Source organism: Nannobrachium achirus (genome assembly GCF_963921795.1).
Source record: "Nannobrachium achirus genome assembly, chromosome: 11".
Taxonomy (NCBI): domain Eukaryota; kingdom Metazoa; phylum Chordata; class Actinopteri; order Myctophiformes; family Myctophidae; genus Nannobrachium; species Nannobrachium achirus.
In genome coordinates this window covers 8,050,424-8,069,893 of record NC_137820.1, presented here as the reverse complement: position 1 = coordinate 8,069,893, position 19,470 = coordinate 8,050,424, and the positions used below count along the sequence as shown (strand labels likewise).

Sequence of the window (19,470 nt, the reverse complement as noted above, 5' to 3'; positions counted from 1 at the left end):
TCACTACTTCACTACTTTTGTGTGACGGCCTTTTATGATGAAGCAGGGCTTTGCTTTGCGAAATAATTTACAAATTTGAAACTTGGATATACAAGGTTTCTGCCCGACCGTGACGATTTACTTTGTTGGCCACCCAGCCCCCAAAATGGAACGAAGGCCGACATTTTATTTCTTATTTTTTTCCTAATGGCCGGCCTGGACCGGCCAGGAATGAACTGGCCGTTCGGAAGTTGTCCCGCTTTTCCCAATGGCCAGCACGTCCCTGGGCGCACATAGATACACCTGTCCTCGTATGAACAGTGAGCAAGGAAAGTCTGCCTTTATTTACTGTGCTCCACACGAATGGGAAAAACTTCAGGACTCGCTCAAACTGTCTCCATTGGTCTCAATAGAGACATTTAAAGTGCTGCTTGAGGAAAACAGTTTACGTGCATCTCTGATGTTGTATTATGACTCAATAGGTTTTTGTTTTTTCATTGCTGTATTATGTTATATTATATGCTGTGATCAGGGTGTCCTTGAAAAAAGAGAGCTTGCTCTCAATGGACTCCCCTGAATAAATAAAGGAAAAAGAAAGACTCACTTTGGAGATTGTGTTTGACAGGCGTGAGGGGTATTGAGGGCACTAAAATAACATCTTTTCTATAAATTACACACCACAATGAAGCCTTGAATTCATGGAGATTTATTTGTTTTTTGTCGCATTCCAGAGACAATAATTAGATGACCGGTGGAGTCGGAGACTCAAAATTAGTTTTAGGAATGTGACAAAAACAAAAACATCACCATGAAATTCCTAAATTGTACATTTTGAGTAATCGATAGGGGGGAAAAGTCATTTTGGTTGGTGAACTATCTCTTTGAGGCTGAGAAGTATTGGTATCAGTTTGTTTAGTGAGGTACTGTATGAGTATACTGTATGATAATATGACTCTTCTCTGTATATCTGTTGTTGATATCATTGTGTAAATAAACTTGGCTTTTAAACAATGGTGCCATCATGCCCGCGTGTACGAGTGATCTCTGACAGCTTTACCATTAAAAACATTTCTACCCAGGGGCATCAATTGGGTATGGCAGGGGTATGCAACTGCCATACCCTGGGTCCAGGGGGGGAAATAAAGGTTACTTTTAAATATAAATCCATGAATGTCTCTTTGTCTATCTGCGCTGGTTATTATGTTGTTGAATTACAGTAAAATAACTACAAATGCAAAATTTTACATTTTGGTCACTCTCCAGCTTGACAAAATGGTATATTCCCAGGTTCCGTAGGTCAGCTGCACAGGTGCAATGCATTATTGTTAATTGTGGCACGTTTACTAACATGCTAAGTTTAGCTGCACTTGAAAAACCATTCCAGGCTGCCATATCCAGCCCAAGAAACCGTAGAAACCTGTGTAAAAAACTGACAAGTCTTTTTTTTTTTTTTTTTCAGACATTGTGAAAATAGCCGATCTAGGCGTTGTGAGCATGTAGATTTGCTATTTTCACAATAGAACCGTGTTATCCATAATGCCTATTTTCCATGAGGACTCCCATCTTTGCCATACCCTAGCTTTTGCTGAACTAACGCCACTGTTTCTACCATCCCCACCTGGGTCTCAAATGGAACCAAATGGACCTGTACGGATACATTTGGTTTCATGTGTACACTCAGTCAATTAGGCAATCTGGTACACTTCCCCTTCTTGAGAGTGTTCTCAAGAAGGGGAAGCGTACCAGATTGCCAGATTCAGCCATCATTATTAGGCAATGTGCCCATATAATCACCGCTTATCACTACATGAGTTGCACATGGAACACACTGTGAAGTGTTTTACAAAATGTTATTGTACAGTAGCTAGTACGGAAACATAATGCCATTGGTGTATACAATATACCAAGCTTTATGCACATGTACAGCTGAGGATGCTTTTTACATTCTCTTTGCTCTTTTGCCTTTTGCACTCCTTCTTTGACCTCTGTGGGACCATCAATGCCTCACTCCAGCATGTCCTGTCAGGATGTAAAACAGCCCTGACACAGGGTCGACTCACATGGCGACACGACCAAGTGCTCAGGAAGCTGGCAGAGGTGCTGGAGAAAAGTCGGCAGGAGGCAAATAATCAGAGTCCATCAAGGAGCCAACAGCAGATCCACTTCCACAGGCAGGGGAATCCTACAGGACACTCCAGCAAGAGACCAACACCCTCCAAACTATTAACACCAGGGGCGGAGTGGAAGATGGAAGTGGACCTGGGTAGACAGCTCCGGTTCCCACAGGAAATCTGTACCACCACCTTAAGACCTGACGTGGTGCTGTGGTCAGCAGCAGTGAAAACAGTGCTGCTGGTTGAATTGACAGTGCCATGGGAGGAGGGACTGGAGGCTGCCTATGAGAGGAAGATGGCGAAATATGCGGACCTGGTGGCAGAGTGCAGAGAAAGCGGTTGGACCGCGAAGACATACCCGGTGGAGGTGGGAGCCAGGGGTTTTGTTGGTAGCTCCACGTCACGGTTATTCAAAGATGTGGGGCTACGGGGAGCCAGACTGAGCAAAGCCACCAAGGAACTCTCTGAGGAAGCAGAGAAGGCAAGCCACTGGCTCTGGCTGAGGCGGCGAGACAAGGCTTGGGGGGGAACATCAAAATAAGTTGTGCTGCAGGGAGTGTCAGGGAGACGTTCCTGTACACTGCCCCGCCACCGGGAGATGTTCTGGGCTAAGGGGCGAAACATCAGTGAGCGGTGGTCCCCAGCTGAAGACCCTGCAGCACAACTCCTTTTATGGTATGCGGTCAGGTTTAGGCTAGGCTCAGGGAAGTGGACGCCCCTGCCATGCACAGTCCTCCATCGGCACCGTTGGAGGTGCTTCAGGCCTAAGGCCCAGCAGGTATACCATCATCCTGTAAGAAATAAAGCCATTATTACTTATATACCACTGCATTGTCTGAAGGAAGCCGAACAAAAATACGTTTTACTCTTACGTACCTGTACAAAAGATGTAACAATAAAGTACAACCTTGAACATAAGTGCAGGCTGGCCTACAGTAGCTGACAGAGTACAGCATCTTGCAATGGGCCTGGTGTACAAGATACACTACACCTCCAAGATACCCATGTACCTGACAAACTACTTCCAAAATGCCAAGGATGTCCACAATCACAACACCAGAGGTAGCTCTACTAATCATGTTAACCCCAATTTAACACAATAAAAGGCTCTAATTCGTTCTCCAGCTATATCACCAACATGTGGAACGCCCTCCCGCAGGCCTTAAAGGAGTGCAAATCCCTCGCCTCCTTCAAAATCAGTCTGTAAAGTCACCTTCAGACGGCTGCTACAGTGCTACTAGTGACTTGTAAATAGACTAAGCCCTCATCTATTGTTTTTATCGCCCTGTTTTTTATTATTTTCTTTTCTGCTTTTGTAATTGATGTTATCCTATGCAAAGTACTCTGTTCTATCCGTCTGTCTTTCAATGTTATATGAGATACAAGAAGTGGTTCCTGTGTAAATAAGCCTTAAAGCTTACTAGGACATCCTTTTAGTTGACCTTGTACCAGTGATTTGTGCTGTCATGAAACTACTCTTTTCTATTGCAAACTGCTAATAAACTCTTCAATCAATCAATCAATCAATCAATCAATCAATCAATCAATCAACCAATCAATGTGTTACTCTATAAGACACAAACCAATATATCAGTTAACATGAGTTCAATGGAAGTAATTACATTCAATTTAAAGAATTATTGAAATTACTATAATGCTACAGAGCAATGCTTTGTGCAAAGACTAAAAACTCCCTACTCTGATTGTTTGAACACTGCTTACTTTGGCAATTTGAAACCACTAGAGGGCGGGCTAAACGCACAGCAGGGTAGAATATGATGATGATGATGATTGACGTTCTTTATTAGTAACAAAAAAAAAACTTGAGATGTAGCATCTAAATTTCGAGGGGTGCTGCTAACAATACAAAGCATAGACATTTATAAAACACACACACACACACACGCACGCACGCACGCACACACACACACACACACACACACACACACACACACACACACACACACACACACACACACACACAACAACCAATATCAAACGTAAGTAAACAAACAAGAGAAATTATATAGCCTAATAAAAACACATTAAAAAGTAGTGGTGTAAAGTACATTTGCTCAACATTTCCATATTTTTTTTTTTTTTTTTAAATGAGCCTACTTTCTACATTTTGCATTCGGTACAGTACTTTAAAGAGGTGGTGCCATAGTTTTGTACTTTTTCTGTTTTGTATGTGTCTATGAAGTTAACTTTACTCTAATAGACCACAGGGTGTGGTTATAATGAGCAAACGTGCCTTCCCTGTGTATTGTTGGTTACTTCCTGAGAGCTGAAAGCCTCTGAGTCAAAAGGCCCAACTGAAAAACACTGAGTTAATGACGTCATAAAGTCAACCCCTCCCCTTTTACCATACACCCAACACTGTGGGTGTGGATAACTTCTGGGTCACCACCCACCATGACAACCGGGCATACTTAATGATCTGGTGGGTGTGGTCGCATAAAAACATAATTTTAACTCTTTCTGTACACCGTTTTGGAAAACAATCTTCCTACAATACCTGATCATCATGTTTTAGGGGGTAAAACAAAGCATGGCACCCCATCTTTAACAGTGGGTCCGTGTGTTCCACCTCACTGGGGGCAAGCATTTTGGGGGCGAGTGTGTTCTGGTTACCCATAAACGATTAACCACATGAACCCTAGTGTCCCCATTCTGGAATGAACATTCAGCAAACATACAGATCTGCAAGCTCATGACGCGTTATGGTAGCCTCGCTTAGCTACACTGTGTGGATATGAGTCTGGTGGAAAAAAATAATGGCTCTGGACACAATTGAGTCCCAGTAGTGCTGGTCTACAGCAGCTCCTGGACATACAGTATGTTCTTTGTATGGTGTACATCATGACATAAAATACAATTCCAGCAAAAGTGCTGTTTTAATAAGTAGAACTAAAGCGGACAAGCGTCTTAATGTTCCTGTATTTAAATTATCAGACAATAATCTGGAAGTCTGGAATAGAATCAAATACCTTGGTCACTTTATTACTGATCAAATGACTGATGATGATGATATCTTCAGAGAAAATTGTATGCTCAAGCAAACACTATTGCTTGTAAGTCAATGTTCTACTAAAGTGAAAGTGTCATTGTTTAAGACATATTCCACACCGCTCTATACTGCTCATCTATGGTCATCTTATAAGAAATCTAGTATGCATAGGCTGCAAGTTGCATATAATGATGCTATGAGAATACTCCTTAAAAAAGCCAGAGGGGGCATTGCTAGTGAGAGGTTTGTCACTGCTGGAGTGAGGACTTTTAAAGCACTTTTAAGAAACGTAATGTTCAAATTCATGAAACGTTTGGATGTATCTACTAACGGCATCATTGTGGCGCTCTCAAGCCCCCTTATGAGCAGTTCACGCTATACATCCAGACTAAGGGTACACTGGCTAAAATGCCTGTGTGTGTTCCTGTAGTTATGTACTATTTATTTTACATTTTCGTATAGATTTTTATTGCCTGTCGTGTTTCTTTTATGTCTTGTACTATGTTTTATGTCTTGTAGGCTACCCTCTTTTATGGACCTGAGTCCGCTAATAAAGATTGATTGATTGATTGAATTGGTCTGACTGGTCACCCAACTCTTCGGGGTGAGGAAATGGTTTCACAATTGAGCGGGGCCAGACCCAAATCTGCCAAGGACAAATTGTTTTGGTGTAGAAGGGCTGGCTCCCGGTTGCGGCCCGCACTGAATACAAAACACTGATGCTGACCTTCAAAGCAGCCAAAGGTATGGCTCCTCCGTACCTCCAAAACCTGATCAACCCCTACACCCCCACCCGTTCACTTAGATCAGCCAACACAGGGATGCTGACAGAACCCTCGCTAAAAACTCCAGGGCAAAAATCCACTTGTCCGAGACAGTTTGCCCTCCTGGCCCCCAAGTTGTGGAATAAACTCCCTGTCGCACTTAGAACAACGGATTCACTCGCTAGCTTTCACCGTGGACTGAAGACTCACCTTTTCAGACTCCACCTAAACCCTTAGCACTACAGAAAAAAATCAATGACCACACATGAAGCTAGTTAGCATTTGTTTTGTTTTTGTTTTTTTAGGTTTTTAGAACTTTGATTATATTGTGTTTTTTCTAGATAGATATCCATTTGCATTTGTTATATTGTTGATGATGTACTGACATATTATCTTGTTTATTATTGTGATGTTATCTGCTTATTGTAAGTCGCTTTGGATTAAAAGCGTCTGCTAAATGCCTAAACTGTAAACTGTAAGAAGGAGCAGACCAAGTACAGGGTTTGAGTGTTTTAAAGAGTATTTCAGAACACCTGCGCTGGTCCCTCTCTGTTAATTTATTATTTAATTGAACAAATCATAATAGTAAGTCAGCAATCCCTGCTTTATGGGTGTGTCAGACATGGAGCCATTGATTCCAACAGCAACAACGGTGGGAAAAAGTACTTTTTAGTAAAAGTATCAGTGCTGCAATGTAGAAATACTCTCTTGCAAGTCAAAGTCCGGAATTCAGAATGCACTTGACAGACGTATTGTCATCAAAATGTGGTTAAAGTACGGATAGTAGAAAGTACTCATTATGCAGAATGTCCCATTTAAAGTTTTCAAATGTATACAAATCTTGCAGATCAGCTATTTTCAAATGGGGAGGGCTGGATATAGGGCTGGTTAATGTATGTTTTGTAATAATAATCAAAATATAAAATTAACTACTAAAGTGTTCAAATAAATGTAGTGAAGTAAAAGAGGCACAACATTTGCCTTTGTAATTGTATTTGAGATGTAATGGAGTAGTATTAAAAGTACTGAAACTGGAAGTAGCCTACAGTACTCCAGCAAGGTAAAAAGTACCTCAAAATTGTACTTAAGTACAGTATGTACTTGAGTAAATGTACTTAGTTACTTTCCACCACTGAACAGCAGAGGCATGTCATGTCAGTCTTGTCAGACAAAAAGAGGAAGCAGAGAAAATAGGAGGAGCAGAGATTGCACAGAAAACCAGCTGTAGTTTGCTTTCACTTTTGCATCCACTCACTGCAGGTAAATGAGCTCCTTATACGTTCTTTGTTGTGTTGTATTTAAATCACTTTTAGTTGCTGAACCGTAGTTGCTAAAGTTTACATGTAATGATGCTACTGTATAATTTCCTTTTCTTACTTCCTGTTTATTGTGTCCACAGTTCTCTCTCCAGGACAGAGCAGACTGTAGGCCTGCTACAGAGCTGAGTCTGACTGCAGTAAGTATTAAACTGTGTTTGTATCAATACAAATGAACTCAGATGATCCATTCTCAGTGTTCATTTAACAGGGAGAGAGGAGAGGATTTAGTTTTGTGAGATTGTCAGAGTTACATTAACATTATGTTTCAGTCAGGGTATTTAGTATTTCTTAGTCATATGGATGAAAAGTGTAGTGCTTACTGTATACAGTAGACTGTTCAAATGACCTACTTTACTACTAGAGGCACATGGACTTATGAACCAGTTTTCTTTTTTTTTTTTCACTTTCGCTTCAACTGTAGAGGCACTTTGACATGATGATTTCGTCTAAGGTTGCACTGGAAAGGCTGATAAGGTTGAGCATGGATCTTGGCCCTTTAGTAGTGACAGTGACTTGAGGAACAATATGACACTGATTTCACCATAAGCTTTCAGTTCCTTTGTGTGTTTTTTTTTAAAGAAGTGAATTTTGAAATAGTTTGACATGCAGCAGGGAGACAGCTGACAACTGGACCAGTTTTTCTTGTCTAGATGTCTAAGGTTCATTTATGTTGTTACACTGCATGGCCCCGGGGTGCAGTCCCAAGAAGGAGAGAAAGAGAAGAAAACAAAAACAAAACACATTGTAGGACAACACAGACTTGTTGTGCTGAGTATGACCTATAAACCTATAACCCTTAAAGGGACAGATCAACCACAAAAGGACCTTTTTTCCTATCGATTACTCATCCCATGGAGACTTGAATTCATGGATATATTTTTGTTTTTGTCACGTTCCTAAGCCAAAAATCTTTGTGTTTCCTGTCGCATTAAACCAACAGTTTCACCATTTCATTGTTCTTTACACCATTTCATTGCAAACATAGACATCAAAGGGGGCTTGAGACCCTGCCCTTTTATCCGTATGTAAAAAGTACCCTCTCCAGACCATGAATGCAGTCTTTACTATGATAAAAGAAATGCAAATGCCCCCTTTCCATGCCATACCTTAAGCATTCAAGAAGATGACCATTTCCAAACTCCTGTGTTGAAATAATTTCCCTCTCTGTGTAGATTCTGTAGAAATCCATGCCGTTAGCCACATTTCCAGTATTGACTTGATTATGCTTAATTCAGTGGTATCAAGCACTGAAAATAGCCGACCTCAAATCTCACAACGCATCACTGTGATACATTGTGAGCTTGGAGATCTGCTATTTTCGATATTTTCACCAAATGGCCCCTTTAGAAAGTTCAGCCCCTGACTCTCTAACATTCTCTGCACACATCCCTGAATGTTGTACATCTGCACACTCGTCTTCGGTCCTTGTCCTTTGAACACCACTACCACCACTACCACCACTACCACCACTACCACCACCACCACTACCACCACTACCACTACCACCAACACCACTACCAGTGACGTCCTTGTCCTTTGAACACCACTACCAGTGGTCCTTGTCCTTTGAACACCACTACCAGTGACGTTCTTGTCCTTTGAACACCACTACCAGTGACGTTCTTGTCCTTTGAACACCACTACCAGTAACGTTCTTGTCCTTTGAACACCACTACCAGTAACGTTCTTGTCCTTTGAACACCACTACCAGTGGTCCTTGTCCTTTGAACACCACTACCAGTGGTCCTTGTCCTTTGAACACCACTACCAGTGACGTTCTTGTCCTTTGAACACCACTACCAGTGACGTTCTTGTCCTTTGAACACCACTACCAGTGACGTTCTTGTCCTTTGAACACCACTACCAGTAACGTTCTTGTCCTTTGAACACCACTACCAGTAACGTTCTTGTCCTTTGAACACCACTACCAGTGGTCCTTGTCCTTTGAACACCACTACCAGTGGTCCTTGTCCTTTGAACACCACTACCAGTGGTCCTTGTCCTTTGAACACCACTACCAGTGACGTTCTTGTCCTTTGAACACCACTACCAGTGGTCCTTGTCCTTTGAACACCACTACCAGTGACGTTCTTGTCCTTTGAACACCACTACCAGTGGTCCTTGTCCTTTGAACACCACTACCAGTGGTCCTTGTCCTTTGAACACCACTACCAGTGACGTTCTTGTCCTTTGAACACCACTACCAGTGACGTTCTTGTCCTTGTCCTTTGAACACCACTACCAGTGACGTTCTTGGAAGCCATAGATACCATATTGTACTGTCTGATGATGTCCATGCATTGCCTGGATTTGTTAGTGCGGCCGTTCTCAACCTTTTCAGGCCGTGACCCCCCAACATATTCGTATTTGAACTGGGGACCCACCCTGATAAGCAGTTGGAAAGGAGTTGAGGCCTGATATATATTGTGAAAATAGCCGATCTACAAGCACACTACGCCTCGCAACCGTGAGATGTTGTGATCTTGTAAATTGGCTATTTTCAAATTATTTGGGGGTCATGGCCCGAAAGGATTGAGAACCACTGCTGTCGATGACAATGTTTGTGACAGTTATGTTGTTGTGTACATATATATATATATATTTTAAGATTTGTTTTTGGGCTTTTTATGATAGGATAGTAGACTGACAGGAAATGGGGAGAGAGATGGGGAATGACATGTGGCAAAGGTCGTCAGGATCGGGAATCGAACCGGCGATGTCAGCAGGCATCATAGTGTGGTATGCGCCTTGACCATTAGGCCAGCAGGCACCCCTATTGTGTACTTTTTGAATGACAATGATGTAAGTGTAGTGGCTACAATGCAGAACGTTATGGGGGGAAGTGACCTGTGGCTGTTTCCAATGTTTGCATCTGACTGTTGGCTCATACTCAGTCCTGTGCTCAGCTAGAAGTGAAGGTATTTGCTATTGTGATTACTTACAGACTGTACACATGCAACAACGTGCATTTGATAATGGCATTGTTGTATTCATGCAGCAAATATGGTATTGTAGGGGATACAAGGCATTACATGGGGAAAAAAGTAGTTTAGTAGTGAGTAGTTTCCTGCATGTGTCCTCCTCTTCCCCTGTTGACTGTCTTCAGTCACAGCAGAAGTGCACATAGTTGTAATGTATGCATGCTTAATATTTGTTAAGTAGGCTACAACAGCTGATGAAATCTGCACAATACGTTATATGTGTGACAGTGGTGTCTTTGTATTCAATGCGGTAAAGTAAAGTATGTGTCATGAGCACAATGCTTTACAGGGTTAATAGGATATTGTTCCATGCATAGTTACCTGTGGCCTGAGGCTCCTTGGACCTGGTGTGCCTCCAATTCTGTAGCAGTCTTTGTCACGGCCGAGTTAGAACAGTTAGATGGATGTGTATCCTTAATAGTGTAGGCCAGTGATACTCTAACAGTTTTGACACCTTTATATATACCGGTATAGTTCCCTTTATTTGATGTACCTTGCTCTTTACTGTACTCTGTTCTTTTTGTATTCTTTTCCATACTTCTCTTTGTAAATATCCTTATACTGCTGTGCTGTCTCTGGGCGACTGATTTCCCCCCATGGGATAATAAAGGTATCTATCTATCAAACTCAGGCCCGCGGGCCACTTCCGGCCTTTCAACTGGCCTACCAATCAATGAAACATTTAGGCAGAATGAAGTTATTATCTTATCTTTAGCTTAATTACATTATAATTACATGAATAATCATCCAGGAAGTGAAAACTGCATGCACTCATTCAGAGCAGCAGCAAAGATGAGCCTCAGCATAAGCGCCGAAAAGCTGATGCAGAGAACCTGCACTTTAACCCAGAATGGACGAATGCTTTCATTTTACCATCTCATCCAAATTCAACACCACTATGTTTAATTTGCCAGAAAACAGTGTCAGTTTTAAGATCGACAATGAAATAACATGGTGCCAAATGAAAGACAGAAGTTATGAAGTATCATTAAAGTTGTCATTTTATCAACTGTACCCTTGACATTTTTGTAATGTGGCCCCCAGGTTCAGCTATTTCAGTATCCCTGGTCCAAGCTATAACTATGACATGATAATACTGTACATAGGCTACACGAAGACAATGTTTACACATGGCAAAAATGTTGTTTGTGCCTGCAAAGTTCTCATTCAGTCTATTGCCATCTTTCCCTCTTTCTCCCTCCCAGTCATGGAGGCATTAATAGACCCCATCCTGCTCATAGCGGAAAAGCTCTGCGCTCTCTGCGAGGAGGTGAAGGCCAACAAGAAACGATGGCAGCGTGTGAAGCACCGCGTGCAGGGCCTGGAGCAGGTGCTGAGGGCCACCCAGCAGAAGGGGGCCCCCCAGGTCTCCCCCGAAGTCAACGCGGCCCTCGAGGAGCTCAAGCTCACGCTTGAGTTCGCCGCGGAGGTTATCGAGAAGTACACCTCCGACAGGGAGGACCTCATCAAGCGCTTCTTGAAAACCTACAACCACACGGAAGAGTTTGAGAGCTTGAACAACCGCCTCAACGACGCCTTCCAGAGGCTGTCGCTGAACCTGCAGGTGGAGATGGATCGTAACCTGCGCAAGCTGTTCCAGGCGTCTTCTCAACGGGAGGAGGACGAGGCGGACAGGAAGGAGGATTGCGCAGAGATCCAGAAAAGTGAGTGTGAGACGTTTGTGCAAGAAGTTTATCATTGTTCTTTGAGCCAGAAGTGTACAGGACTTTCTTTTTAAATTTGCACAGGAGATCGTATCATGTCAAACTCCTCAACCTGAAATCCAGCATTTTTATATAACATTGCTGATTTACCAAATATACTGTAGGCCTACAGGTATAGACTTCATATGGTTCCCAAACCTTTTAGCTCAATAAATTAGACATTTGCCCAGGACCCAAACTAATGAAAATGGTAGATCTACAAGACACAGTTGTGAGCTTGTAGATCTGCCATTTTCACTACTTCTTGTCCATGACAAGGCACTTAACCCCTAATCCCCACCTAGACTCCAGTCAGTGGAAACTGGATTTCAGTTTGAAATAGGTCTAGTTTTATTATTAGATTTTCTATTTGAAATAGGTCTAATTATATAATTAAGTGGAAAAGTGCATCACATTTGTCTCATGATAAAAGCTGTACAGAGGAAAGCTTTATTGAGGCTTAAATATCAGATGTATTTCACAGTGCTACAACATATCGAGAGCAACCAGGATACTATGATGGAGAAAATGGATGCTCTGACAGTGAACACGAAGAGCAACCAGGATACTATGATGGAGAACCAGGATACTATGATGGAGAAACTGAATGCTGTGTTGAACATGGGTACGAAGAAAGTGGAACGAAATATTGAATTGCGTAAGTAAACAACTTTAAAGTCCCATCCAATACAGTGCATGGTTTGCAAACGAATAAACTATCGAACTTTAGACAGGTTTTTCTAAATAGATTTATACTTTATTTTTGACACTTGAACCCCAAGTGGTTAAACATATTTGGTGAAGAGAGTTGGTGTAGATGGAAAAAGAACTCATGTCTGTTTCACTAAGTAGGCCTATAGGGCATTTAATTGGTGAATCTGAAGTGATATTGATGAATTCCAAATATTATCAAAGTATCCTGCGGCACCTGATTGAGAAATACCCTTTTAGACTGTGCTATTTGTGTTTATTCAATGTTTTTTACTCCAGAAAGGGATTTTATGTTCTGATGTCTGATATTTCTGTTTTCTTCTCATTGATGGTTTGGCCGTGACCAGTTCAGAAGTCTGAGAACATCCCCAAAGACATCCGGAAGATCATCCCTGGGGACCTGCTCTTCGATTATCCCAAAACGCCCATCATAACGACCAACATCTCAGAGGTCTACAAGGGAGCCTACAGGAAATTCCCTGTGGCCATCAAAAGATACCTCTACCCAAAGGGCGTCATATCAAGGTTTGTGGCACATGTTTTAATTGATCAAATGTGTATAGACTAGGTTAGTACAATATAGTCCAGTGGTTCTCAAACATTTTTGACTCAGGGCACCCCTGTAAATAACTTTTTTATCCACGGCACCCCTGATTTACACTGTTACTGTACAGTACCTTACATTTATCTCAAATATGTAAATATTTCCCCTTAAAGGAGTAGTTCACCCCCAAAATGACTTTTTTTCTATTGATTACTCATTCCATAGAGACTTGAGTTCAATAATATTTTTTTTGTAGTTGTCACATTCCTAAGACAAAAATGCGATTATAGTAAATTTACCCCCATTGATTCCGCATGGTAACCCGGATGGATGGCCCTGGATGGGGACCCAAATGCATGGCACTGGATGGGGAAGCCGTCAGGTTTCTTTTTTTTAGGAATGCGACAAAAAACAAAAAATATTATTTCCATTTAATAGCACAGATCGAAAATAACTTTTATACGTTAACCACTTAAACCCCATTATCCCTAGTCTGGTAGGATTCACCTCGAAACATGGGCTGCAGATTGTTGTAGTGTTGTTGTTTGGTTTCTATTCTGACTGTTTTGAAGCTTTGCACAGGGCTCTACATCCGTTATTGTCCCAGCTCAGATTCTGAGCCTGGGACAACTTCCTGGCACGGGATATCATAGTTTTGGCCCAGAGGATCTTCTTGCCCCACTAGTGGCAAAAAGATTGCATTATCCCTATTCTGGGGGGACATTCACCAAAGGGGTCCCCAGCAAAAGTATTTAACAGAGCATCACATCCACTTTACCCATGTACCGGTATATGTTGGGCTATTCAAAAATAGCAGATCTACAAGCTGCAAGCTTGTAAAAAGGGAATAACGAAAAGGTTTGTAAAGGTTTGATGTCTGTGGGTCCCTGGCACAAAATATTTCAGAACCACCTCTGTAATTGAACAAATAGTTTAACATTTCAATAGGCAATCAGATACAGTGTGGGGAGAGAGCGGGCCTGGCTGGGTGCAGCATGTGGCCCCCGGGTCGCCAGTGGCCCATGTATGATCTCTAGGGCACTGTGTTATTTCCCTAAGAGGGTGTTAATCTATGAACTGTCTTGTTTCCCTAAAAGCGAGGTGGTGAAGGTATTCGAAGAGGAGATCAAAGACATGCATCGTTATGAATCACCGTTCATACTGCGGATGTTTGGCGTCGTATTCCAGGATGCCGATGGTGAGTCCTTTTTTGCATAATTGTGCTTGTTTAGAAGCATTATTGAAATCACAATATCGTCTGCTTTCATCTCTACTACTCTCTATGTCTCCAATCAGTGTTAATTCCGTGGACTAAAACTATGATGAAAATGTGTTATGTTGACTGCCTTTTACACTGACGAAAACAAAATTAAAAACTGAATAAAAGCTAAGCTTTGATGAGTAAAATGTTAGATAGGGATCCAGTAGATCTAAGACAAGTCATTTTATGTCAGGTGTTTCACTTAAATAGCAGATCTGCAGCACAAGCTCACAATGTTGTGATCTGCTATTCTCAGCATGCAACCAAATGTAAACTTAGCCATTAAGACGCCTTTAAGGCTTGCCAAAATACATTTTGTCGACTAAATCATCTGTAGATATTTAGTCAACAAAAACTAGAATAAACTAAACTACTAATATATGATAAAGGCTATGACTAAAACTACATCAAAGGTAGCTGTCAAAATGTCCTTTCCCCTAACAGCACTCATCGTCATGGAGTACTGCAAGTTGGGAAGTCTGAGAGAGGTTTTGGACAACCCCAGGCGTAAACTGTCTTGGCGCAAGAAGGCTCGCATGTGTCTGGATGCTGCGCAGGGCATCTACACGTGAGTTCCCAGTGGAGAGTCTTTGACAGAGAAAGACGAATCAATAAGATTCAGAATAAGTTCAACCAGTAAGAATCTTCAAAGGAATCAAAGGAGGAGCCTTTGATTGTGTGTGTGTGTGTGTGTGTGTGTGTGTGTGTGTGTGTGTGTGTGTGTGTGTGTGTGTGTGTGTGTGTGTGTGTGTATATGTATATGTATATATATATATATATATATGTTACAGGGTAACTGGGTAACTCAGGGAGACTGTGGTAAGAGCGCTCGTTTTGTAGTTCACCACACACTAATCACCACCAGATGGCGACGCAGCCATTCAATAGTGAAGGCGCTGACGTCACTCGTTTGCGACTCTCTTTCTTTATTTACTAGCCTAGCCTAGCCTAGCCTAGCCTAGCCTAGCCTAGCCTAGCTTAGCCATTAGCTCCATTGTAGTCACTTGGACAGGGCGTTTATCGTGGGCTTGCCCAGGCCTTACGGCCTGGGCATAAATATAACGATTGCATTCACCACGGCTTCGTAACTCGCGCGGCGCTCCGCCGGCCGCGCGGCCCTGGCCCGCTCTTCGCGGGCACTCGCGCCTGCGGCGCTCGGGGGCGAAGAGCAGGACCAAGGTCCGCTGGCCTTCGCGCCGCTTGCAATGTCGTGGACAATCGAGTGGCTCCGCCTGGAGGACGTTGTTGTGGCGACCGCTTGTTCCGCCCTGTGCGGCACGGCAAGCGCTCCGTTTCTCTAATTCTCTGAGACGCAAAAAAACCGTGACATATATATATATATATATATATAAAGCTAGTTGATTCGGATAAGTAACACACTGACAACTATATATATATATATATATATATATATATATATATATATATATATATATATATATATATATATATATATATATGTATATATATATAAAGCTAGTTGATTCGGATAAGTATCACACTGACAACTAACTACTGGTATTGTTGCCTCTTAGGCTACATGAGTCAAAGGAAAAATCCAAAGTCCATAGGGCCATCAGCAGCGACAAGTTCATGGTAGACAAAAGCTACGGAGTTAAGGTATGCATGAGTTAAATATAAAGCATATTTTGTTAATTTGGTCTTGTAATTTTGTTCACAGCTGAATGCAATATGTGATCTTTAAATATTCCTATGGCTTTTGTTTTCTAGACATCATTCACTGCCACCTACACCCTTTTCTGTATTTCCTAATGGTAATTGTTATACTGTATTATCGTTCATTGGCTGTCTTTTTTGTGACTAGCTGGGTGGTCTGGAGCTGGCAAAAACGGAGACGTCCTTGAGAAGGAATTGCAAGAACCCAGAGTGCGCTCTGCGCTACAAATCACCAGAGCAGCTGGAGGATGTCAACTATCCATACGGCAAGATCTGTGAGATGTACAGGTCAGTCCTCTACAGTAATAGGTTGGCAGAGGGAGTGTAGCGCACATGATTACATTAGACAATTGACACCGGGTGAAAAAAAAGGGTTACACAAATAGTGGGATAAAAGGTTTTAGAGAAGAAAACAAAATATGGTCTATATATGTTTTATATACAAACAAATAAAATGCATGAAAACAATAAGATTCAGAGGATAATAAATTAACTGAAACGAATGAATGAACCCAACCACACTGTATTTTTATTTTATTTTATTTTTCCCAGTCTTGGAATGGTCCTGTGGGAAATCGCAACCCGCAAGAAACCTCTCAATGGTGTGTATGTCCTGTAAACAGTGGTTAACACAGTTACTGTGCCTTTCTTGCACACTTTATATACGGTATGTATTATAACAATTTCTCTCACACAACAGATTGTACCACAGATGTCGACATCTTTCAGAGAGTGTACGAGGAGAAGCGAGGGCTGGAACCACTTCCTGATGACTGCCCTGAAATGCTGGGAGAACTGATCAACGACTGTTGTGCTTTCGACCCCTTCCAAAGGCCAACAGCTGGAGGTAACTGTGTTTATCGTCTATATTATATATATATATATATATATATATATATATATATATATATATATATATATACATATATATATATATATACTCTATGTAAATATATATATATACTCTATGTAAATATATTTATATAATAAATATAATATATAATATATTTATATTTATATTTTTTGTATTCGTTATTACCCTAATCTTTTGCCTCTGTATAAAATAGCCTCACATCGACCCTGAAACAGTTAGCCAAATAGCTAATAGTTAGCTCACAACTTTCTACTTTTCTCTTTCACCTCAATCGCGGTAATGTCCCTATTTCACTATTGGTCGCCCAGTCGCGTTAATAGTCCCCTCAAATAGTTCTCAACTACAACGCAAGCCAAACATTATACACCACGTCATCGCATCACCAATACTTTATTAACGTCTGTTTACATTATACACAGTGGACGCCATCATTATCACCAGATTATATAGGTCAACATTTGCGGTGTAATTACAGCCCAGTACGCACACACACACGCACGCACGCACGCACGCACGCACGCACGCACACACACACACACACACACACACACACACACACACACACACACACACACACACACACAGATGCCTGCTAGGGGCTTCGGCATAGACAGAGAGAGGAGAGAGAGAGAGAGAGCGACAGCAGGGATATTTTTAATTTTTTAGCGTGGCGCAGCCACACACACACACACACACACACACACACACACACACACACACACACACACACACACACACACACACACACACACACACACACACACACACACACACACACACACACACACACACACACACACAGTCCTATTCCGCGACAAACTTCACCTGCAAATGCATGGTACCTAGGTTCATTGCGGACCGCGACACAGACAGCTATGCCAAAGAAAAGGAGGACACATTCTCTCCAAGACGCAAGCGTCCACGCTTAACAATATCTACTGCAGACCGTAACAGACAGTTATGCCAAAGAAAACAAGGACACTATCGCTCCACTTACTTCATTCTGTGTACATTTTACTCTGTATTTTACTCTGTACTTTACGTCCTCTCCTCACTCGTAGATGCAGCTTAAAAGTTAAGTTCCTCCTCTCGGCCCACACGTGTAGGGCAAAACATGTCATGAGGTGATTTTTACCCCTTGATAATAATAATTGAAGGCATCCAAAAAGGAAAGTCAGCGATACACCAACACGGCGTTCTGTCATCAGCGCGTCATAGCTGGGGGCGGAGTCGAGGGTGGGGAAAAACATACACCAACCCCCATTAGTAGAATGGGGTTTTCCGTGTTTTTCAGTGTTTTACAAATCCGATTTTTAATAGTATAGCGATGTTTTAATTAATTGCAATGTCTTACATTGATTCCTTGGTTGCAATGGACAAAAAATGATGCATTTAAAAATAAACAGCATTGGGATTAAATATTGTCTGATATTATTAAGGACTGGTCGCATCATCAAAGACCATGGATTATCTAGACTATCCGTCTGGTATTAGACACTGTTAAATTTTCTATATGATAAATTAAACTTATCGTATCAAAAAACGAAAAGCATTAATTAATCAATGGACACGACGCAACACAACACAATCCTATCCTAGTTTCAAACCTGCAGAAAATACTTTTAAACTGGCGTCGATCCTGCCATATATTCAGGGGTCCCAGACTTGATTTGATAGGCAATTAATTGTTACTGTTAAATATTTTGTCCCAGTCCAGTTCTTGCTGAAAGACAGTCAGCCTCTTCCTCCTGACCTCATTGACCTAATCCTGTTGCATTGTTACATTTGTAATTTCTCAATACTCTATTATACTCTTATGTCATGTTACCCACTACTATTACATCCTCTAAACTTGCCTACAGCAAAATATGATGTGTATTCTACATACATATGATCTCAGTGCAGACTGTCCACTCTTGCTGTGTGTTAGTGCTTCCGTTTTTCCACCTCCGGACAGCAGGATTAGGGGAGAGCCTATTCATTCACTTCACCTAGATTATCCAATCCACAGACACTGCAAACAGGGCAATGCGCTGTATATTCATCTCTATTCAGGGGTCCCAGACTTGATTTGATAGGCAACTAATTGTTACTGTCAAATCTTTTGTCCCAGTCCAGTTCTTACTGAAAGACAGTCAGCTTCTTCCTCCTGATCACATTGACCTAATCCTGTTGCATTGTTACATCGGTAATTTCTCAATACTCTATTATACTCTTATAATCTCCATATTTGACCATTACACACCACGCAGCCGCAACATGGTGGTGAGGGCTGCGCAGCGGCCTGAACTCTAGACTTTTGCGTCCCGAAGGGCCACAAACTTCTAGTATAATACATTTTGCAAGTGGCAAAATGCATTAAAATGTCAATTTTATTTATTGTTTCACCTCAATAACACAGTTGTTCTCTCTAACCCTATAACCGTAAACATCCCCAAAAATAAATGATATTTATCTCTATTCTACAGTGCTGGTGGCCAAGCTACACGAAGTATGCAGGTTGGTGGGGAATTCAGATGAGGAGTCCGAGTAA

The 19,470-nt window shown here is 41.7% G+C and overlaps 1 protein-coding gene across 1 annotated transcript; it reads left to right on the top strand.

Annotated features, from left to right (window-relative positions):
- Positions 1 to 11,374: 11,374 nt before the first annotated feature.
- Positions 11,375 to 19,470, top strand: LOC308293697 (mixed lineage kinase domain-like protein; the record flags this gene model as incomplete). Its single annotated transcript, XM_080736292.1, has 9 exons — positions 11,375 to 11,831; positions 12,355 to 12,495; positions 12,929 to 13,106; positions 14,223 to 14,323; positions 14,831 to 14,954; positions 15,922 to 16,006; positions 16,212 to 16,338; positions 16,764 to 16,910; positions 19,406 to 19,470. 9 exons carry the CDS (start codon positions 11,375 to 11,377, stop codon positions 19,468 to 19,470), a joined length of 1,425 nt encoding a protein of 474 aa, XP_080592418.1.